The sequence below is a fragment of the Chanodichthys erythropterus genome, chromosome 24 (genome assembly GCF_024489055.1).
Source record: "Chanodichthys erythropterus isolate Z2021 chromosome 24, ASM2448905v1, whole genome shotgun sequence".
NCBI classification, from domain to species: domain Eukaryota; kingdom Metazoa; phylum Chordata; class Actinopteri; order Cypriniformes; family Xenocyprididae; genus Chanodichthys; species Chanodichthys erythropterus.
In genome coordinates, this window is record NC_090244.1 from 17,314,547 (window position 1) to 17,339,988 (window position 25,442).

The following is a 25,442-nucleotide window of genomic DNA, read 5'->3' on the forward strand; positions in this document are numbered from 1 at the left end:
ATCCTAAAATATGTTTCACGGTTTCCTCAAAAATATCAAGCAGCACGACTGCTTTCAACATTAATAATAAGAAATGTTCCTCGAGCATCAAATCAGCCTATTAGAATGATTTCTGAAGGATCATGTGAGCTGAAGACTAGAGTAATGATGCTGAAAATTCAGCTTTGCTATCACTAACTGGAATGAAAAGTTGTTCATGTTTTTATTCAGAAAGCCCTTCTGTAATACTGTCATCTCGGTTCAGGAGGTCACGCGATTACTCAGTCTTTCCCTCAACCCGTGTTAGTTTCTTTCTGCTTGCTCACGGTCTGCGCTCTGAACAGTCTTGGTTCCTGGTGATTCATTAGCATCTTTTTCTGCTTGTGACGGCCCATTGTCAACACTGTGGCAGATCGTGAGACTGATTTTAAGCCAATGGGGTTGCTAATTAGTCTTGCTCAGCCAGCTCTGAAAGACGCTCCAATCCCGCTTTCATTTGGCCATGAGTCGCAAATGATAAAAAAAATATGTAATTGTGTTAAGTAATGATGAAATAATACGCATTAAGCCTTTTTTAAATATTAAAAACAAAGCAAGATGGAAATGCTTGGCAAAGCTGAATAGAGAATCTGTTTCCCTAAGTAAATAATACACAGCATGCACAAAAATATTCACACGGGGCATGCCGGCATCATGCGCGCAGTTACCAAAATGACACTTACTGGGACGTCCACATATTTGGCTGCTGCTTTTACCTTAAAAAAAAAAAAAAAAAAGTACCTGCTTAATATCTCCGGCCTAATAGGTGCGAAACGAGATCCGGAATGAGAAAATACTCACCGTGAAAGACAGGATGGAGGAGAAGAATGTTCCCTCGTCATATCGTGAGAGCTTGGACAACACCCCATCCAAAACAGCTGCAAACTGTGAAAGCAAGTCAATGTTTGCGTGACACGCACCAACACCTTTAGCGTGAGTAACAATCACCAACTTAGGACAAAGTAACATTCATTGACAAAGTACAACAGGGGTGGAAAAACAGAAAACGCCATATAACGTTTCCTTAAAAACGCTCATTCATTGGAAAGCGATGTGTTGAGTCACAGTGAAGGCCAGCTGAAAAGAATGGGCAAAAGCCAAATCTCAATGTTATGAAATGCGACGGCTCAGACAATGCCTGACGGGAGTACCTTTGAGACCAAGGAGGAGATCATTTCCTTAAAGGCCTCATCGATCAGGACATCGATTTTCGAGTGGTACTGCTGCTGCAGGACAGAAGAAGGGGACGGGGAGGAGAAACATCAACAAATATGACGCTAAACGGATCCTAAAAGAACAACACGCTCACAAAGACATATTTCGGGAGAGAGAAAAATCCTCCCTGTGCAATAGGGCTGAGTTAAGCAGCTATTAGGCCCATTATGCCAATGAATGGCATTCCTGCTCTCGTTTAGGGCAAAGGAATTTGAAGGATACTTTTTGTGTGGGCCACAATTAGGGCAGCCTTGTGTTTTTCTAAAGAACCCGTCCAGCTGCGGCGACCAAAGGCTCACACCACATTCAATTAATCCGCCATTTCATGTCTGATAAGTCTTATTCACCTATTTTGTGGAAAAAAAGAGAGGAGGAAGGAGAAAGCGAGGGCTCAGGGGGTGTGAGAGAGAGAGAGCGCATCCATTCGGCTGCTGAATAGATGCCTTTGCTGGATGCGCGGCAAGCAGGAGTTCATCTCCGCCAACAATGGCCATTCACGGCGAATCGAAAGGACACCCAAATTAAAAATTTCAATCAACAATGCGTGCAGATCGGTGACAAATTGAGGGTGCTAAGAGGTCACTGTCAGCAGCCCTAATTTTCTTTTCACCCTTTTTTTTCCTGCACGCAAAATGGCAGCTTTTTCATAAATGGCATTATAGGAGAATCTTGAGGACTTTTTACCTCAATTAACACTTCCATGTTTGCTTTTTATACGGCTAAACGGCGAGGGCTCTTTTTTGCATTATCGCCGATTAAATAGGGAGGTCTTTGCCGTGTGTGTGAAAACCAAAAGAACAATAATTTCTTTTGAAAACATTTATCTGGTAGCCATCCACTTCAGAGTCACTTCAGCGAGATGGCGGCTTATAAAGCATAACCTTGTATTTCGAAATAAAGCGGCAGGCAAACTCGGGTAAAATAATCTTTTCTTTGTTTTTAAATAAAGTCTTTCACAAACACGCCGACACGCACCGTTGGCCATTAAATTCAATTCCGTGTGAAGGAAAATCAGTTCAGCGGTGAGAAATACCTTTTAACCTAATACTAAGAAGTAAGTGGAAATAAAAGTGCCAGTTTCTCGACTATCTCGCCGCACAAGGCCACATACTTTAGGTGGAAATTCATATTTTTTCGTAAAGTTAGCACCGGTTTTATTTATTTATTTGTTAGGGCTGGAAAAGAGTAGTATCGACTATGACGACAATTCAGAAGAGAGAGAGAGGGTGGGATCTCAACTACACAAACAAAAAATAGTTTACTTCTATTTAAGCTTTAATGCGCACTAATACGAAGAAGAGAAAGAAGGACAGCAGTGATCAAATTTGAGGGTGCCTTTTTTTAATCAAAATCATTTGGTTAAAAGAGATTCCACTAATGTGTGATATTTTGAAAATGTCTCCGTGTTTTATTTTTTTGTCTTTATTACTGAAGTCAATGTTATTTGGTTCTTAATGTTCTTCAAAAATATCTTCTTTTGTGTTCCGGAGAAGAAAGAAAGTCATGGAATGACATGAAGGTGAGTAAATGATCACAGTATTTGTATTTTTTTGGGTGAAAGATCCCATTAAATGTTAACTGTGCACACACTGTATTGTTTCTCTGCTCACAAACACATAAGACGGGTAAAGTGGACACTTACCCACTGTTGGTCAACCTTGGGTTCATGCAATAATGTGCAGGACATGCGGGGATGAGTAAAAAAAAAAAAGACAATGAACAGAAAGATAAAACATACTTGAATGAAATCTAATCTCAGAGCTGGTTAACAGACAGCCATCAGATAAATAAAACTCATTTTTAAGTATGATTTAGGTAATAAACAACCACAACACAAAATCTAACAGACTTGCTTATTTCAGAAGGAAGAATATGAAATGAGATTTTTTATAAAAAAAAAATAGTCTGAATCACTAATTCTGGAAGCGAAACAAAGTCTAAACCTACAAAAAGACAAACGTAAAGTTTATTTTACAGCAAATCTTTAATATGAATCAATTCAGATTCGTTATTTGTACAGCACACAACCACAAACTGCATATGCAGTTTGAAATCAGATTAAAATCAGCCTGCAATGTGTCTCAGTGTGAATGCCCAAATCAGATTTCGATTAGTTTTTATTCAGTACGTGGTGCGTGTGACGTCATATAAAATGTGAAATATCATTTATAATTGTGTCTCATTTTCTTTCCTCATAGTGAACTGTGACATTCAATTTGGATTTAAAAACCAATTTGGATTCATCTCAAGTGTGAACACAGTCGAAGTGACTCCAAACTCTGAAAAATATCCAATTTGTAGCTTTCAGAGACAATTTAAACATCTTTCGCACTCCAGTCAGAGGTTCACAGAACAGAGGTACATGTTTACTGGTGTCAATTCACTTTATGTTATTTATAGTAGCTATACTTATAGAAGTTTCTGCACATTAAGCTGGGATAAAGTTTTTTTGAAGAAATTAATGAACAGCTATGTAAAATGTGAAATTAAATATCTAGTCGAAAGGTCTGTGGAAGTTTGGTTGTGATTTGTTCAAGCATAAGGACTTTGTGGTCGAGACTTATCTCTAGGCAGAAGAAGAGGAGGTAATAATATCGCCCACAGAAAGTACAAAACAACCAATAACACCTGTGCAAGTTCAACTCAAAATCAAGTTTGAGGTATAAAAAGAGAAACGGATGGATCTTTGCCAGTTTGACAGCTATTCAAATGGCTGATTAGTGTAACGTAATTTAATGTTCTTAATCTTGTTTTCACCTCCTTGCTGTCAGTTGAACAGAGACCAGATGTTTTTACGAGACTTATGGTGTTCATAAAACATCTATAATATGTCAAAAACATAGATGTGTCTGCGCAAAGTGCCCTGGCAGGATAGTAACGTACCTCCTGACCTTGGTCGAGAACACAGAGCTTGGAGCACTGCTTCTTGGCGTCCATGAGAACATTGAACATTGTGCACACAGACAGGGGAACGCGGAAATCGGTGGACTTGCTTGACTTCTGCATTTTAGAGTCAAAGGCAGCTTTGGTCCTAGATATCAGAGATGACAGAGAAATGACAGTGACATGAAGCTTCTGGCTGTACAAGGACAGCTATTTATTAGCTCTTAAAAGGAATGAATGAGGCATTTGTATAGCCCTTTACAATCATAACAGTCATACTATATATATATATATATATATATATATATATATATATATATATATACACACACACACAAAATCATTAAATTGCTGACCTTTTGACACAGGCCTCCATCATATCACTAGCCATCAGTTTGAGCCTCTGCTCCAGATGTTTGGCGAACTCCGGCTCTGGCCAGTGCAGGTCCATCACGAACATCTGAAGAGCATCCAGCTTCCAGAATAGATCTTCTGATGTGGCTGAGCCGTTACTGAGGAAGACAGAAACTGTCAGCACATGGTTGATCTTAAAATTTGACATTTCGACATATTTTTTTCACTGCAAATGCATTACAAATCTAAAAACAAGGAATGAAACATGTAAAACTAAAGCATGAATACCAAGGTTAAAGTACACAAAAGACAATTTATAATAATAAAATTAATTTGTTAACAGATATTGTCATGCAAACAGATCAGGCCTTGATATCTATTTAACTATATGACAATATATGATAATATCACAGTTTTTTATGGCATTTCTAACTATTTTAATGCCCAAGAACTAATGATTTACTGCATTATTTAACAATGTTTGTAAACTAAATTTATTATGAACAGTTACCTAAAAGATTACACAATGGCAGTATATAGCTGGCCTGGAATATTAATCTTCAGGTGCTTTCACATTTGATTTATTTCAGGGGTCTAAGAAATTAGATTTATTTGAATGTTCATTATTTGGAAGTTATATAAAAAAAATATAAAACTATATAAATATTAAAAAGTGATTCAATTAATTCATTTATAAAATATTATCTTATGAGAACATTTCAAATAATAATTAAAATTAATATTATATAATAATTAATATACCAATATAGCAAATATTTTTCATGGATAATAATACAAATATTATTATAAAGAACATTTTATATTATAATATATTAACATTAATTTCATGCTATCATGATACATACATATATATATTTATATATACATTTATTTTTTAAATATATTTTTTATATTTATATTTTTTATTTTTTTATATATACATTTATATTTATATACATTTATATACACACATATGTATATATATATATATATATATATATAATATATACATATATATATATATATATATATATATATATATATATATATATATATATATATATATATATATATATATATATATATATATATATATATATATATATATATAAATAAAGAAAAAATTTGCACATTTTAAATGCATAAATCTGGTGCATTCTGAGAGCACAATTAAGTGACTAGATCAATGCAGAAATTTGTTCTCTTGTAAACAATTTTGTGCTTTAATAGTAATTTATGTATTGGTGATGGTAGGGCACATTAGTCACGTACACAACAGACTAAATGATCATTCTTAAGTGGTCAAACATGTAGAGTATACATTTAAACCATTAAAAATATGTAGCAAAAGAGGTTGCCTTTGTTGAATTAGTTTATTTCTAGAATAATTAGTGGGGGCCTGTATCTGTATTTCTGGAACTAATGGTCACTTTTTGATTTGTTACCAATAAATAAACTAGGTGAGTATATAATTCAGCAGCAAAAAGTATGCTAGCATAATTCTTGAAAAAAAATAAATAATAAATTGCACGGTAATTTTATGAATTCTAAATGTTAATAAAAAGTTTAAAATGACTATTTGTATTCTTATGAAATGAAAAAAACTATTTATATTAGATTTATATTTATATATGAATATAAAGAATTATATGCACTTATAATAATGTAAGATTAAAAGACATTTATTTTAAATGCATTGTGCAGCTTTTTAATGGGGCAACAAGATAGGCCTATGATAGATACGACAGAACAAAATAGGCTATTAATAATCTTTCAGCGTGCAAAACCATGATCATGTGAAACGCTTCAAAACAGCAGCACAAACCGCTTATGTGCATCCCGGGTGCAGAATGATGCGCTTAAAGCAATATGGAGTCACAGCGCACAGTTGCGCTGCGCATTGACAAGTTCACGTCACAAAGAGAATCTCTCTGTATATCTACATCTATCAGTTTATTAATCATATGTTTCTTCTCACTTTTACATTCCAGTTATTGTGCGCGTGACGCCAATTCATAGTCCTTGTGTTGTGCGATCTAACAGACATCCTGTAGCCAGTATGATGACATCGTTCAGAAACTCCAGCAAGATAAAGTCATTTTATTCAAAACCACAGCCCTTTATCTGCATATCATGTCTTATAATGAGAATATATCATATTGGAGAGTTTTACAGTGCTGACTGCCGTTACTGAACGCAACACGCTGTTTGATTGCTGAACAGAGAATGATCGACAGCTGCAGCGGCGGGAAGACGAGTTTACATGAACTAAAGCTATTAAATGGCTACAGATGACTTTGAATATAGTCAAAGTCCCTTTAAGACAAGTCATTTCACTCAGCGGCCATCTATGAAATGCCTCTCGGGCATCCAAGTGCAGCTCCTATCTCTTTGAATGGGGAAACATCAAATTCTCTAAAGCTGTTCACCAAGCTTTCGATTAAATTTCATTTTTAAAATCACTAATGAAATCTGACAACAACTGTCTCATACATTTTGTTTCTAAACTCTCAAATCATGACAAAAAAAACGGTATTTTTCAGGCTGGATCAAGATATTGCGCATGTGCAGTCCTAAATGCGCGTCTCTTGTGTCTCATTTCGGAGGCACACGTCTGACTGTTTCTATAGGAACCGGAGCTTGTAACGGCCGCTGAAGTGACGCGATGACTTTACCATTAGATGATTGGCTCTTATTTAGAAGGCGGGACTTATTCCGCCATATTGTGCGTTGCACTTTCTCCCATTCATAATAATACAAGTGAGGCGTCTTGTGTTATTCTATAGTCTTTGATATAGTGCACGAAAACTGTACATATATACACATACACACACAACGAATATTAATAATATTATAATAATTAATATGTTTGTTATAATATATTCTTATAATAATAACAATACAAAGAATATTTAATATATTATACTATAATTAATATAATATTTTATCTAATATGGGTAGTCAATTAAAATGGACCAAAATTACACCTCAGTCCATTTTAATAATAATAATTGTATTATTATAATAACTTTTTCAATTATATTTAAAATTAATATTATATAATAATTAATTCAAATATTCTTCATGGATAATAATAAAATTATTATTATAAGAATATTATATATTATAATATATTCTTTATAATATATTAACATTAATTTAATTCTATCATAATATATTTTTCTAATAATAAGGAATCTCTCTCTCTCTATATATATAAATAAATAAATAAATAAATAAATATATATATATATATATATATATATATATATATAAATAAATAAATAAATAAATATATATAAATAAATAAATAAATATATATATATATATATATATATATATATATATATATACATACATATACACACACACACACAATGAATATTATAAATATCATAATTAATATATTGATTATAATATATTATAATAATAACAATATAAAGAACATTTGATTTATTAATTATACTATAATTAATATAATATTTTATATAATATCTAATATAGGTAATCACAATTAAAACGGACCAAAATGACACCTCAGTCCATTTTAATGGCCAAAGACAGTATGAACGCAAACAAAAGTCAGTTCTTCTCCACTCACTTCATGTTTTGGCCTCAATGGTGAAATGATCTCACATCTCACGTTAATGTAACCCCTACAATGAATCCTATTTCTGATTTGCAAATGTCTGGTATATAATTAGTCAATGAATAGTTAGGTTGTCCCCAAATTGCAAAAAGCACAGTCAAACGACTAATCGTGAGAGAGACTCTGCAAAAGTCAAGCTGACTGAAGCGCAGCAGACTGGACTGTGGGTCTAAGAGTGGCTGTTCCACAAGCTGCAGGGAATCGAAATCGAGAGCAACTTCTGATGTTGTGTGCGAATCCGCTGGGTTCGAAGGGGCTCAAGAGATCTCTGCCAAGCGAGACAGATGGAGCGACATTGCCGTGTCAACCGCTGTCGACTCGGGAACACGCAGTCTGGGCTCACGTAAGCAGCACTCAAGTGTGTGACGCGACGAAAAAAGGCCACTCGTTCGCTGTTGCCGCTTGCTGTTAAAAGACTGTTACCTTCACAAGTGGCGGTCCGGGAAAATAAATCGCTTGGCAATGTCCGCTGTGCAATTAAAAGGGGCGAGCACAAGCTCCCACTCGATTAATTAGCGGCAGTACGGTCCGTAAGGGCCCCCTCGGGGGTCCGCGCCTCCGCCTCGAGCACGCGTGAGCAGAGGAAAGAGGCAGGGTGAACAAATGGACGAGTTTCTCGCCTGTTGAAGAGACTCCCTGAGGGAGAACACAAAGTTCTCGCCGAATCTAACAACCAGCTAACCACAGAGTCCCCTCTGACAGACACCCACAGGACTACACCCACTACAGACACTGTTTCAGGCCTGAAAGCTGGTGTGCTTTTGCAGTTCACACTCTTTAGGCTAATTGAGATGGATGGAAATTAACTTTCCGACGTTATTTAGGCTCTCGTAGCTGTCAGAAGTGCTTTTGTAGAGTGACGATGTTTACATCTTGTTTTGAGAGCGGCCAATTGTTCTGGGATAAATCTGGATTTGGTGTATGAGGTCGCTATACTATAGTGTTACCCAGATAACCCCCGACGGCAGAGAGAAAATAGTGTTGCTGTTTATCATCACATGCTCACAGCAGGTTTAAATGCTCTCGCGCTCCGCTGACTGAACCCATGATAACTGGGCACTTCACTATAAGAAGAAAAACGAATGTTTATGCCGACTCAGGCGTCCATGTGAATCATCTTTCAAACAGGTTTCTGTGAATTTGTTTATACTAAAAACAGGATATAGGCACAACACACACCAAAGACAAGCATGTGATATCTCTGGTACTCACAAAATATCTGGCAAATTAATTCCTTGTCCGCTGTAAATCAAATGCATAACTGTTAAATTTAGCAGAGGAATCACATGATAAAAAAGCCAAACAACACCGCCTAAAACAGATACCAAGCCATTTTGGCACAAAACGCACTAAAATGAACACCACACCGATGTTTTCAAGCAATCACATCACAAACCGGATCATCACACACAGGGATGGGAATCGGAAGCTATTTAATAAAAAATAAATAAATAAAAAATTGGTTCTGATTCAGATTCCATTAATGATTCTTTTGTACTTTTGAAGAAGCCCAACCTCATATAATCAATCTTAACTATATATTAAACAAAATCAATAAAATTTTTCATAACACATTAGTCATTTTTCATTGAATTACCATTTTTAAGGACTTAATACAATAAAAAAAAGTAGTAATTAAGCAAAAAAAGTAGTAATTCTATCATGTGACTCTGAAATGATTCAATAGTTGATATTCAAGCAGGTTAGTAGATGGATTCAAACAAATAACTGCTTAACCAAACATGAATTTATAGCAGATTCAGTAAAAAGAACTGACTCATAAGACAGTTTACATAACAAATGATTTTTTGCATTAAAGTAACATTTTTCTTTTCCATAGAATTACCATTTTTAAGGACTTGAAGTCCCTTTAAGACAAGTCAGTTCACTCAGCGGCCATCTTTAAAACGCCTCTCAGGCATGCAAGTGCAGCTCCTATCTCTTTGAATGGGGAAACATCAAATTCTCCACAGCTGTTTGCCAAGCTTTCGATTAAATTTCCTATTTGAAATCACCAATGAAATCTGACAACAACTGTCTTATATATTTTGTTTCTAAACGCTCGAATCATGTAAAAAAAAAAACATGTATTTTTCAGGCTGGATCAAGCTAATGCACAGTCCTAAATGTGTGTCTCTATAGGAAGCGCGCGTCTGACTGTTTCTATAGGAACCGGTGATTCTAACGGCCGCTGAAGTGATGCGATGACTTTACCAGTCGGCGATTGGCTCTTATTTAGAAGGCGGGACTTATTCCGCCATATTGCGCGTTGCACTTTCTCCCATTCAAAACAATACGAGTGGCGCGTCTTGTGTTATTCTATATACAATAAAAAAAGTTGTCATTTCAGTAGTAATTAAGATAAAAAAAAAATAGTAGTCATTCAATCATGTGGTTCAGTCTCAACTGTAAGTGATTCAATAAATCAAGATTCAAGTGAGTCAGCAGACTGATTCAAACAAATAACTTGGTTTAGACTAAACACGAGTTTTTAGCCAATTCATTAAATAGAACAATCACAAACGATTTCATTTGATGTGATGCGGTTTCTGAACAACGGTGCCGAAGAATGAGAAGAACAAGTATTTATTTATTTATTTTTTAAAAATAATGGAACCTGTTCTGAATAAAAACAGCTTTTTGATTCCCAACCCAAGCTGACAAAAACGATCACAACACTCTCACAGTCATGCAATTGAGGACACACTTTATGGGTACTTAAAAATACTAATTCATTATGCTGAAATGTATTATTTTTTGTTATAACACACAAATTCTTATTATAACAATTACTGAGCTACAACTAGGCTGCATTTAAAATGTAGATGCCACAATAAATATATTTCAGTGTCTTTAAAAGCTGAAGACTCCTTCTAACTAGTCATGTGACCTCTTTGCAGCTATAATAAGCATATGTCAAGAACAGTAAGCAGTGATGGCGCCCAGCTGGCCCATACACACGTGCTGTCACACAGCGGCCCCATCCAGGAAGGGGCTGAGAAGCTGGGCATCTGAGGGAGGTTAAGAGGCAGGTTGGGAACCCTGGGCAGTGGGACGCTTGGCAGATTGTTGGTGATGGTCCTGCCAGAGATCAGAGAGTGAAAGAGCAGAAAGCACTGAGAGGAAGTGAACAATAAGACAGTTCATCAGATGAAGAGCAGAATAAACAGCGGTTGACTGATCATTCTGGGGCATCCGAATGGAGGGAAGCAGATTATTGACGGAAGAAATGCACCTTAGTTGGAGAAAATGGCATATTTCATTTGATGTAAATGAAAATGTGGCTGTGAGAAACAGACTTACAATCTGTTCAATGCCATACTGTCTTAATGGTCATGTTCAGTTTGGAGTCTAAGAGAATATACACATACATATATATATATACAGACAACATACAGAGTTGACTTCACGTCTACAGCCTTGTTTTCATTCACATCAAATTAAATATGGTGAGAATAAACAGGAAACTGAAGCAAATCAGAAAAGCACAAAAGCATTAATGGAAAAGGAGGAGGCCAATCTTGGAGGCTCCATTCTTTTCCCTCTCTCTAATCATCTATTCATTCTCTGAAACATAAACCAAGTTAATTGCTTTACTAGAAATAGCCTGCCATGTTTTAAACATGGCGCTGTAATCTCCAAGAGAATCAATCGATGGGAAAACAAACAAACAAACAAAAAACATATAGCAAAATCATGTTAGACTCTAATAGCGTGGGGTTAAACAGGGTCTTACTTCACAGATTGCCACGTCTCCTGTTCAAAGCCGCGGTGAATGGACTGAGCTATAGACGACTCCATCAGGTCAATGTAGCGCACCACCAGAGGAATGTACAGGTCCTGGAGGTGTTTGTGGAACGTTCCATTGTACAGGTGAGCTGGAGAACATGAAAGAAAAATGAAGGCTTTACAATGTATCGGATGTTGTGCAACTAATAGTACAGGGCAAAATATTGTTAGACCCCTTAATGCTATATTGCAGTAGAAATATATCTAGAACACCACTTTGAGAAATCATTGGTAACATTTTTTTTCAAAAAAGTAATGCATGTAAAGGTGCAATATGTAAGATTTTTGCAGAAAAATATCCAAAAACCACTAGGCCAGTGTTATATATTTTGTTCACTTGAGTACTTAAAATATCCCAAATGTTTCCAACTATTTGTAAATCGTGAGAAAATTGCAATTTTAACCAAGGCTCCGGGACGTGTGAGGAGTCGTCTGTCAATTGCGTCAGACCCGCGATACCCTCGGTTTCCGGTTTTATTTTGTAGAAACCATGGAAACACCAAAGACGCTTTAATGTATTACATGATTTAATAGACAAGGGAACAACTGTTTGGTTATGTTTATAGACAGAAAACTAATTATTGTTATATAGCTCAACACGTTTAGTGTTATTGTTTAAATCTAATTTTCTTTATTTACAGTGAGTCTCATGCTTTACCACGCCTCAGAGAAAAACACTATTTTGTGAAGTATCTAACATAGCATAATCAGATGCAGCTTTATTTTTAGTAACAGTAACACAGTAATACGTTTTAAAATTAATTGCATGCCATTTATCAAAACAAGCCATCCAGCATTTAATATGATATTCTAAAATCGATCTATCTTACTGCAGTGTGTAACAGTGTCTCACAGCAGCCACCGAGTGAACGCACAGAGTAACGTTATAACATAATTTTCAACACACTCAAATGTATCTAATATGATAAACAGAGCTGTGTTACCTCATACTCATGACCGGAAAAGCGGAAGCGGCGCCGGCGACTGTGTCATAATAAAAGTTCCGCTGTTTGCGGCGTGTTGCACAATCGTTTACTGAAAACACGTGACTTTAGCAGTTTGAACTACTGATTCGAAACAAAAGATTAGTAAAGTTTCATGAAGCAGTGTTTTGAAATCGCCCATCACTAGATATTGTTGAATAAAGTTATTTTGTTTTTTTGGCGCACAAAAAGTATTCTTGTCACTTCATAACATTAAGGTTGAACCACTGTAGTCACATGAACTGTTTTAAATACGTCTTTAGTAGCTTTTTTGGCACCTGTAAAATTTAAACAATAATTTAAACAAAGTGTAAATTATCTTGTTGGCAATGAAGGCCTCACTGAGCCATCGGATTTTATCAATATCGACATGGAACGACATGATGGTGAGTAATTAACGTCAAGATTTTCATTTTTGGGTGAACTAACCCTTTAATGTTAATGTTATCGTATTGGATGAAAGCTTACTAACTTTGCTCACACAGGATATAACTACTTCCCAAAATTTTTTGGATAATTTCTTGCGATTTCCCCCAACTTGATAGACTTGCGTTGTTTCAATATTTGGTGATAATATAGCATAACGAAAGTTTTACAAGCAATTTTTAAAAGGCCATTCATTTTTGACCGGGAACATCAAAAGTGTTACAGGGTTTTCAACACAGCGGCTAAATGAAAATTTGTGAATTCACTTGTACAACAAATTTAATGGTTTCAAAATCTCATGTAAACATGATGCTGTTGTCGAGCTACTCGTTTGCACATAAACTACTAATAAGGTTTTAAAATGAGCAGATTTTTTATATTATGTTTTGTTGTATAGTTTTATTGTAGAGGAGAGTGTGGTAAGGTGTCGCACTCAATCTAGCAAACTATGGGAAGGGTTATGTTTGTCACATGACAATAGGGAAAGAACCCAATATATATTCTGAATTCAAATGGTCACCCTTCTTTTTTGAGCACAGAAATGACTGTAACTCATGAACGGACAAAGGTTTGTTTCTTTTTAAAGAAGACACTCAACAGAAGTGGAGGAGAAGTGAACTCAATTTTTTATTTTACACAAAATGTATATTTAACAAAATAATTTGGAAATTATCTATCTAAGTAGTGTTCCAAATTTGAAGTTGATATCACAAAATGGAACCCGCTAAAATGTTTTAAAGATCCGTTTCAATTTTGAGTGTTTACGCTTTTAAATGATACCTAATTCATGATGATTACTATTCTATAGTGCTGAATGGAAAATACCACAAATATCATTTTTTCACCTAGTACATTTGTAAAATATGGCACATCTTACCCCAATCTCCCATATATGTAAATGCACTCAATGTAATTAAACCACTTAGAAGGAAATGTGGGTCTGAGAGAGAGAGAGAGAGAGAGGCAGGGAGAGGCATGTCTCCTCAGGCATCATTAAGTGTAATTCCCATCTCTCTGTTCCTCATCATTAACACTAGCCTTTTTACTCTCATGGGTGTGTGAGCTCATTTCCCAACCATTTAACAATGATGAAACTCATTTGAACATGTAGTGTCAATGTCAGCACAGTTTTTTTTTTGGTCATGTGCACACACTAAAAACTGTAAAAAGCACTCACGACTGAAACTAATCCCTGTCCAAAATCAGTAATATAAGAGATTTCATTCATAATAGAGGGTATGCATTGACATCACTTTCTCGCTGGAACACGCCCCCTCAGCCGGACTGAGTGGCAAAAAGTCCAGCTGCATGGCTGGATTTAATAGGGGAAACTGCGACAACATGAGTAAAACAAACGATTAAACTGAAGGTTGGACTCGATAGTGTTCCTGTTACAACTTGCAACATGCAGTAATCCATGGATATTGACATGCAGCCTGAAATCGTGTTTATATGTGCCTGATTTCGACCCTAAATTTTTGAAAGGTAGTATATTTAAATATTGTGCAACAAAATGAGTTTCAACAGGTTTGACAAAAAAGATGCCAAATGTGTTCTCGTTTGACTCATGTGAAAAAAAGAGGGTTCTTTACAAGTAACAGTTCTAAGAACGCTTTATATGCTGGAATGGTTCTTTGTATTCTTTTTCCCAGCCTTTTGTTTTTCAAAACTGTAACTGTCAAAGCCACATCATTACTAGTTTTCTGGAGCTCAGCCATTCAATTACACAGACTGTCAACACACTCTCAACAGGTAAATGATTTCTTTCTTAAATTGTCTATAAATTTTAACTTTCAAACTGTAACTGGTTTCCTACCAATCATGTCTTTTTTTAGTTTAACATAACATGTAGGCTAATGTGACCAGCTCTGTTCAGTTAAAGGGTTAGTTCACCCAAAAATGATAATTCTGTCATTAATTACTCGCCCTCATGTCGTTCCACACCCGTAAGACCTTCGTTCATCTTCAGAACACAAATTAAGATATTTTTGTTGAAATTCGATGGCTCCGTGAGGCCTGAATCAGTGTATCAAATCATGATTCGGATCGCGTGTCAATCACCAAACTGCTGAAATCACGTGACTTTGGCACTCCAAATAGCTGATTCGACACACTGATTCATAATGATCCGAAGCTTCCAGAAGCAGTGTTTTGAAAATACCTTAATTTGTGTTCCGTGAAGGTCTTACGGGTGTGGAACGGCATGAGGGTGAGTAATTAATGACAGAATTTTCATTTTTGGGTGAACTAACCCTTTAAGGATACTTCGCTCCTCTTCTCCACTAAGTAAGTACTGACTTCACGATCCATATTGTTAGATTTTTATAATTATTACCAAAGTCCCTTTAAGACAAGTCATTTCACTCGGCGGCCATCTTTGAAACGCCTCTCGGGCATCAAATCTCTTTGAATGGGGAAACATCAAATTCTCCAAAACTGTTCGCCAACCTTACAATTAAATTTCATATTTGAAATCACTAATGAAATCTAACAACAACCGGCTCATAAATTTAGTTTCTAAACGCTCGAATCATGACAAAAAAAACTATTTTTCAGGCTGGATCAAGCTAATGCGCATACGCAGACCTAAATGCGCATCTCTTCTGAGGCGCGCGTCTGACTGTTTCTATAGAAACCGGTGATTCTAACGGCCGCTGAAGTGACGCGATGACTTTACCAGTCGGCGATTGGCTCTTATTTAGAAGGCGGTACTTATTCCGCCATATTGCGCGTTACACTTTCTCCCATTCAAAACAATACGAGTGACACGTCGTGTGTTATTCTATAGTCTTTGTTATTACTTGGGTTTAAACAAACAAACAAACAAACAAAAAACATTAAAGCTATCCCATGATTTCATATCACTTTTAACATTCTAAAGGGCTCACATACTGTCAGTTTTTACTACTTTTGGCCTTCATAAACATGCTTATCTGGAAGAGACACACTGTTAACTCTAAACTCAATAGTGTATGTCACATCCCACAACTTCATCATCTGCAGAGAGAAACTGCCACTCAATTACACCAAAATGATGGACTTAAAGACATCGAGGATTGTGAAGATCACTAGATTTCACTCGAACTTGGTCTTCATTAGGCCTACATCTATTTTGTGTTTTACTTCCTCATGTATTTATTCATGTTCAATGTCAATTGTCATTTAAATTCAACTTGTAACTGTTGTAAGAGCACTGTCATTTTTGATACAATTTCACGTCAATAAAAAATAAAAGTACGTAATTGACCTTTTTTTTATGTAAAACCCTATTAGAGGCTACAAGACATTATAAGGCCAATAATAAAAAATGTAAAATATAAATAAATAATATATAAAAATAATATTAATGATACTAATATGAATAATATAAAGATACTAATACACTAATATTAATAAAAATAAACTATTATTAAAGTAACTTCTCATTTGGAGTTCTACGAAAGAAAGTCAGTCATAAGGGTGAGTAAATGATGACTATTTTATTTTAATTTCTGGGTAAATTATTTCATTAACACTACCAATTTAAATAGGCAAATTTAAAATGTTTCCAGCAGGCTTTCCTCATTAGAATTCCACCTTTGAGATTAGAGGAGATTAATTTCTGTGAGATTAATTTAGTGAGAACAGAGCAGAGGAAAGCAATATGAGGGGATATTCTTCAAGAAAGTTCATATATGAAGGAGCGTGGGAGTTCCCTATATCTTTCTGCCAACTGTCTGTGTTATTAGAGGCTGCCATTTCCATTGTCATGCTCCCTAGATAACCGACCATATCTATTCCAAATAAACTGCTGTTTGAACGAGACAGTAAAGCAAGTCTCTTTATTAATGTCGCAAATGTCACAGTCACGCAAAACAATCTTCAAACTTTAACTGGCTGTAGTTGTTGTTTTATCAATAGACCAAAAGCTCCTCGCACAATTAACTTCATGTTGTGAGGTATTCAAAACCATTTTCTGGGATCATTTCTTGTTGGTTACGAGAGATTCAGTATATGCTCAGGATATGACGGACAGGATTCAGGTATTTGACCTGCCGAATGGAGATAATTTACCCTCCAGTGCCACTAACCGATCACACTGTATATCTAATTAGCATGTTGACAATAACAGAGCACAGCATGTTAACCTGCTCTCCTAACAAGTACTGTTCTCCAAAGCAACACTGGTGTTAATTAGCACACTTAGCAGTGAGAACATGCAATCAGAACTTTGAACAAGTGGGAGCGGAAGGGGGGAGAAACAATGTAAGCGTGAGGAGAACGACAGACAAACTTATTGCTTATAGCTGAATTGAACTCATTTCATAACTGATTAACTTTACAGTTATTGAACTGAAAAGAATCTACACTGAACGGACTTCAGCTAAACAATGACACTATTGTCTTTTATTAGAGCTGCTTTACAGCAGAAATGAATTTTGATTGCATCATTGATCATTATTTTTGCATTTATCAGTGTAATGCTGCTTTGAAACTACACACGGTCAGTTCGGAGGAAGTTGTTGAGCAGCTGAAAGAGGGGGAAACTGTCCCAGGAGTCCTGTGGCTGGACGGCCAGAGCTGCGTCCATGTCCACCGTGTAGAGTGACAGGAAGGTCTCGGCGTGCTCGCCCATCGCCTCTGGCCACCAGGAGAAGGCCTGCAAAATACAGAAATGCATAAACAGGTATATTTGTCTTATTATAGGGTGATTCTTCAATTAGGGACACTTTTGACTTTTTTCGATGTTAAAGGTGCCATAGAACGTCTTTTCAAAAGATGTAATATAAGTCTAAGGTGTCCCCTGAATGTGTCTGTGAAGTTTCAGCTCAAAATACCCCATAGATTTGTTTTATTCATTTTTTTAAATGCCTATTTTGGGGCATCATTAAATATGCGCCGATTCAGGCTGCGCCGCCCCTTTAAATTTTCCTGCTCCCCGCCCCCGGAGCTCACGCTTGCCTTAACCAGCATAAACAAAGTTCACACAGCTAATATAACCCTCAAAATGGATCTTTACAAAGTGTTCGTCATGCAACAAGTCTAATCGCGTAAGTATGGTATTTATTTTGATGTTTACATTTGATTCTGAATGAGTTTGATAGTGCTCCGTGGTAGTTTAACAGTACATTAGCAACATGCTAACAAAACATTTAGAAAGACAATTCACAAATATCACTAAAAATATCATGTTATCATGAATCATGTCAGTTATTATTGCTCCATCTGCCATTTTTCGCTATTGTTCTTGCTTGCTTACCTAGTCTGATGATTCAGCTGTGCACAGATCCAGACGTTAATACTGGCTGCCTTTGTCTAATGCCTTGAACATGGGCTGGCATATGCAAATATTGGGGGCGTACATATTAATGATCCCCACTGTTACGTAACAGTCGGTGTTATGTTAAGATTTGCTTGTTCTTAGGAGGTCTTTTAAACAAATGAGATTTATATAAGAAGGAGGAAACAATGGAGTTTGAGACTCACTGTATGTCATTTCCATGTACTGAACTCTTGTTATTTAACTATGCCGAGGTAAATTCAATTTTTAATTCTAGGACACCTTTAAACATTTATCATGTCCTGGAACCAGTTATTTTAGGATCACTGATATTATAGCTTACATTATTTTTTATATTTTCTGTTTCCACTTTTAATTTCTTGTGGGTTTTTTTTTTTAAATTTTATTATTAGTTTCATTTGATTTAGTTTTATTGCTTCAAGTTAAACACAAAAATGAGAAAAGTTGGCAACTTGCTGAAAAAAAAAATTACATTATATATTATTTTATTTTACTTAACATTTATTTTATTTCAAGTAACAATTTTTATGGTTTTAGTTTTAAGCTAACAATAATAACCCTGGAACTAATCTGATGTGTGATGGTAATGACATTTTTTTCTCTTTCAGTTTTTAACAAAACAGGTCTTGGACTTGTGAAAACAAGAGAGACAGTCTTTTTATAAAAAAGAGAAAAAATGGATGTTTATGAATAAACAAAAAATCTCTATTGGGGACAGTAATTCTTTACAAAAAACAATCAAATTACACACACACAAAACTAAGTAAAAAATAAGTTGCGATCAACATTTCTTTCCTTATTGTGATGTATATCCGAATTAAATGACTTCTTGAATGAAAAAATAATAAAAAAGCAGGACTTGAATTTGGAATTAATTAGATGGTTGTGGTTTGCTATTGGTCGATCTCATGTGATTGACAGTTTGTCCCGCCCTCGCATCAGTAAACACATCATCGGAAAAGAGATGTCATTGAAGAGGTATATGCATTATTTCCTAAAATAATCCCAATGGACATAAAAGTTCCCCTAATTAGAAAAGAATCACCCATTAATATGTAAAATGATGGAAATAGGCTACATCTTCTATACCTGTGCAAACATACAATTACAAACAATGCCAAAAGTCTCAGTGTAACAAAAGATAGGAAAAGGGAACAATACTGCGGGCTAAGCATTGTGTACTTCGATAGTTACAACAAAACACAATAAAAACATGGAATTAAAGCAAGTAGAAGACAAGCAATAAAATGATGAGACCTTGAAAAGAACCACACAAAGATCGAGAAAAATACAGAGAGAATGGGAATTTGCTACCGTGCCTGCATGCTTGGTGTTGTAAAGCTTTATGTCTACATTTTATCTTTACACTATCTATGTACAGTACATATTTGAACAAACCCCTAACCTTAAATGGTTAGTTCACCCAAAAATGAAAATTCTGTCATTTATTGTCACACCCGTAAGACCGTCATTAATCTTCGGAACACAAATTAAGATATTTTAGTTGAAATCCGATGGCTCAGTGAGGCCTCCATCCATTAATGTACTAAAAACATATTTAAATCAGTTCATGTGAGTTCAGTGGTTCAATATTAATATTATAAAGTGACGAGAATATTTTGGAGCACCAAAAAAAACTAAATAACGACTTATTTAGTGATGGCCGATTTCAAAACACTGCTTCAGGAAGCATCGGAGCATAAATGAATCAGTGTGTCGAGTCTGCGGTTCGGTGCGCCAGAGTCACGTGATTTCAGCCATTGGCGGTTTGACACGCGATCTGAATCATGATTCGACACACTGATTCATTTGTGCTCCGATGCTTCCTGAATCAGTGTTTTGAAATCAGCCATCACTAAATAAGTCATTACGAATCAGTGACTCGGAGCGCCAAAGTCACGTGATATCAGCAGTTTAGCCGTTTGATAGGAGATCTGATTCACTGATTCGATTCGTAAAGCTCCAAAGCAGAGTTTTGAAATCGGCCCATCACTATATTGTTGAAAAGTCATTACTTAGTTTTTTTTGGCGCACAAAAAGTATTCTCATCACTTCATAATATTAATATTGAACCACTGTACTCACATGAACTGATTTAAATATGTTTTTAGTACCTTTATGGATCTTGAGAGAGGAAATATCATTGCTTTAAATGCAGGCCTCACTGAGCCATCGGATTTTAATCTTTAATCTTAATCTTAATTTGCATTCCGAAGATTAATGGAAGTCTTACGGGTGTGGAACGACATGAGGGTGAGTAATAAATAACCTTATTTTTATTTTTGGGTGAACTAACCCTTTAAAAGGTAATTAGATACACATAAAAATATAGTATCAATTTTTGGATTTTTTTTTAAACTGATTTTTTAATTACACATTTGGAAAAGGGAACTGAACTAGAACGTAGCAGAATACTGCTATCAAAAAGGCCAAAGGTCAAAAAAGGACAATTAGCCATCCACGTGTCTTTTGTGGTGGACTGCAGCGGACCAGAGCCCATACATCTTACTGAATTCCCCTGAGAAAAGGGAAAAATTCAGTGCCGTCTTCCTACATTGTGCCGAGCTCCCTATTGTCTGCCAGCATGTGCATTGAAGGCCCTTCTGAAAAGATCCAAGTCCATCAATGCATTTCTCTCTTTGCATTCTTCCACACGGCGGTTCTTGTGGACGTCTGCAGCCAACTTAATTGAGAGCATCAAAGAAAGCCAGTTCATGTTGTCTCGTATTCTTTGAGGCAGCGTACGAGCCAAGAACTTCCCATCCAAAGCGGTGGGCATCGAGCATTTGGGATAAAAGTGCAATCAGTTATGGCAAATAATATGTAGTGTAGAGGAGAATGCTGACTTATTGAAGGATGCTATTGTGTACGGATATCCGAGTGTGTGTGTGGGGAGGGGGTGAACGTCACTCTTGTCTGACTAGATGTTTTACAGTCACTGGCCTTGAGGGAGCATAGAACAGCATAGAGCTGACAAACATCAAAATGAGTCATTCACTGCTATATCCATTTCAGTCTAAAACATACTCAAAAAACTTTGCCATTAAAGTTAAAAAGGATATTTTCATATCTAGACCATTCTCTTTTTTTGAGAGGCCAATGTTTTGCTGACCTTTAAAGATGGTGCAGAAAGCAAAAGCTTGTGTTATCATTTCGTCTGCAGCGTCTAGTGCAAAATGCACAATTTTTACTTCCTTTTCGGGGTCAGTACGTTTACCTTGAGTTGTTTCGCCAAGTGTATAGTGTAAATGCAGAAATCGGATATGGGTCACCGTAAACTGAATGGTGTCGGTGGTCGCACCAGTGATACCACCTTGGTTTTTTTCTTAGCAGTGCAAAAGGGATTCAAAATCGATTTTGGACATACATATAAGAGTTATAAATCATTCAAAACTGTGAAATGTCTTCTTTTATTTGTGTACACTCACAGTGTTGTGCTTTTCGCAAAATAAAGAAAACTAACATGAAGCGCGATCTGCCATCTCTCTCTGAATGAAGTCCAATCTGATACTCCTTAGAAAATGAACTGTAACTTAGTGAATACTTGTCAAACAAACGTGAGACATATGTCCAAAGAAACACTGAAATGTCAGGTTTTAAATAATGTAAGTCAAAACAAATAGTCTGTTTATGTATTAATCTGTTTGAAAAGAGAGAGATGTCAGTCATTTCTGAGTCACCTCATTATCCACTAATGTGGCCACGCCCATGGAAAGCGCGCAGCATTCAAAGCCAAATTCTGAGGCGATCCATGTAAACGCCCACTGTCATCAACTCTATGAAATTAAAAAATGCATCAAGTTTAGTCAGATTCATGTACGTTTCATCGTTTTGAGACGCGGTGAAGAATAATGCTGGAATAATTTATCTCAGAGGAAGAGTGTGGCTGGTTTCAAATCGACTGTAATAAATACTGAAAATGTGTTAACAACATATTAAATTGCAAATTAACATTTATAGGCTCTGTAATATAACAAAAACGATCCATAAAATGTCAGACGTAATATGAATATTTAAACAAGATTTCTTTGGCCTGTTTTATGAAGTGTTTACTGTGAAATGACCTAGTGCCACATCAATGAAGCTTTTATTCACAATGAATGATGAAAATTCAGCTTTGCATCACAGAAATAAATTATATTTTAAAGTATATTAAAATAGAAAACCATTATTTTAAATTGTAATAATATTTCAGAATATTACAATTTTTCTCTGTATTTTTGATCAAATAAATACAGGCTTTATGAGCATAAAAATTCTTTCAAAAACATTAAAAATAGTAATGTGTCCAATCTTTTGGCCAATACTGTATAAATGTAAAATATAACAGGCCTATACAACATTCACATGATATGCAATAATACATGCATGCATGAGATAAAAAAAATATATATCATGTTTTCTGTTAAAAGAAGGTGTAAGCTGGTCGTCCAAAAAACAAAAACAAACAAAAAAATTCGGATATAGTCAACAAATAGGAATTGGGAATCGAGACCTGCAGTGTAAATGTGGCCTTAGTTCTTACTCTTGTTATAATATCCACAGTTATTAACATAATACACACCCACACCATCTCCATATAAGTGCTTTCCTCACAATCTCAACCTAGACTAAATGCATCATGTTATTTGATGCATTTTTATTCAGAATTGATTCTCTGGAAAAAATATTATACATATAAATATTGCAGAAACTATTCCAGACTATGCTAAGTCTTATTGTACTATATAAATAATATAAATATTAAACAATATAATAAATATAAAAATAACTACATGACCAGTTATTGAATTTCTGAAATACTTAAACTTCAAAAGTTTGGGGTCTGTAAGATTTATTAATATTATTATTTATTTATTTTTTAAGTAAAAAAAAAAAAAAAGTCACTTATACTCACCAAGGCTGCATTTATTTGATTACAGTCAGTAAAAACATATTGTGTACAATATTATATACAATTGTATATAATTTAAAATATTTTAAAATGTAATTTATTTTTTACTATTTTATTATTTCAGCATTACTCCAGTACTCCTGAAAATTATTCTAGTATGATAATTTGCTGCTCAAGAAACATTTCTTATTATTATCACTGTTGAAAACAGTTGTGCTGTTTAATGTTTGTGGAAACCATGATACATTTTCAGAATTCTTTGATGAATAGAAAGTTAAAAAACAACATTTATTTGAAATAGAATGTCTTTACTGTAACTTGTGAAAAATGTAATGCATCCTTGCTAAATTAAAGTATTAATTTCTCTCTCAAAAAAAAAAAAGAAAAAAAAAATCTTACTGATCCCAAACATTTTTATTTATCTACAATTTATATATTTATACATATTAGTTCAAAGAGGTATGGTTAATGGATATAAATTTAGAAAATGCAAAAAAAAAAAAAAAAGGTGTGAAAATGCTTTAGCACACAAATGTGTGTATACACGCAGTTGATAAATGACACCCAATTTTTTTTTTTGTTTGTAAAAGCATGAGTGATGAATAAAAATAAATGAGGTCATCCAGTCTACAACACAGAATGTCACAGCCTGTTAGTTTCTGTTTGTAAGGACTTTCAGTTTGTCATTTGTCACATGATTCTTTGTTCAGTTTCCCGCCACTCATCTGTCTCCATAGTAACGGTCATCATTAGAACATATACGTCAGCTGAGTTCTATTAATTATCCTCAGTTGTGTTTGCTATTTAAGTTCCTCCTGTTCACTCTGTCTCTGTCCGATCACTTATGTTTATGTGTGTAGCATTTGTGTTATCGCCTGCCTGTTGGAATTATCATTAAAACCTGCCTTTTGGATTTATTATCTTCTTCTGTGTCTGCCTTCCTGCAACCACCCGTGACAAAGAGATGGTGGCGTGTATTTCTTGCTAGTGCTAAGTAACACAACACAACAAGAGAGTGAAATATAAGATGAACCTTACCTCTCTTCCCTAATGCATTACAAACATAGGAGCGAGAAAGAAAGAAAGAAAGAAAGAAAGAAAGAAAGAAAGAAAGAAAGAAAGAAAGAAAGAAAGAGAAAGAAAGAAAGAGAAATATCAAATAGACATACACATTCTTATACATAGTGAACATTGATACACTTTCCATGTAAAACACATTTGATTAGACAGTGCTTTACTCCTTGTTTCACTGTACAAACTGAGTGAGAAGTTAATTTCACTAATGTAGATCTGAGCATATCACGCACACACACCTTGATGTTTCCTTAGTGACAGCATGTGGGACATTTGTCTTGTTAGGCACAGCCTGCGTTTTGGCATCATTGTCTTTGTCGTCTGTGACAGCTGTTGAAAGCTTGAGGCCTAAAAATAGCCCGGTACGTTGCCAGCAGATGTCTACATCCACATTTTTAGTTAGGAAAATGATTGCTTTTACGGTCTACGAAACCTGAACACCTAGTATTGATGAACTTCCTTTGATTTTTTTATATTTTTCTTTATGTTGATGTGAGAGCGATAGCGGGCGCTGGCCTTGTGCAGATGGGCCGTGGGCGTTGTTTTCCTGTGCCGCTACTATGAGCTGGCATTGGACGGGTAAGCTGTCACTCGCTAACAGCTGTTATGGCAACGTGGCGAAGTAAATGGACAGCAAGACGGTAAATGATCACGAGTCCGCTCTGAAATGATCATGCAATACCTTCTGGAGAAACATGCAAAGCCAAAAGGCCTGATGATAAACAAAGATTGATTCTCTGTCTACGTGAATCTGGGTTTTTTCTGAACCTACAGCATAAATGAGTACACCCCCTCTGAACAAATACAAAAGATGTATTTTCTTTTTACTCACTAATACAATTAATGGAAAGATGGAAAAACCAAAATGTATTAAAC

At 35.4% G+C, this 25,442-nt stretch overlaps 1 protein-coding gene across 5 annotated transcripts in view; it reads right to left on the minus strand.

The window, feature by feature from the left end:
• Positions 1-25,442, minus strand: part of cadps2 (Ca++-dependent secretion activator 2) — a 182,509-nt gene that overhangs the window by 11,040 nt on the left and 146,027 nt on the right. For 2 of the 5 annotated variants that reach the window (XM_067380101.1, XM_067380099.1), the window contains exons 18-25: positions 17,800-17,956; positions 11,856-11,997; positions 4,473-4,628; positions 4,117-4,264; positions 2,876-2,890; positions 1,170-1,244; positions 820-903; positions 702-734 (exon numbers count right to left, since the gene is read on the minus strand). In XM_067380101.1, the coding sequence (XP_067236202.1) occupies positions 702-734; positions 820-903; positions 1,170-1,244; positions 2,876-2,890; positions 4,117-4,264; positions 4,473-4,628; positions 11,856-11,997; positions 17,800-17,956 (810 nt within the window). Of the gene's footprint in view, positions 1-701; positions 735-819; positions 904-1,169; positions 1,245-2,875; positions 2,891-4,116; positions 4,265-4,472; positions 4,629-9,331; positions 9,362-11,080; positions 11,201-11,855; positions 11,998-17,799; positions 17,957-25,442 lie in introns of all 5 variants that reach the window. The other 3 variants (XM_067380104.1, XM_067380102.1, XM_067380103.1) reach the window with 3 other exon arrangements.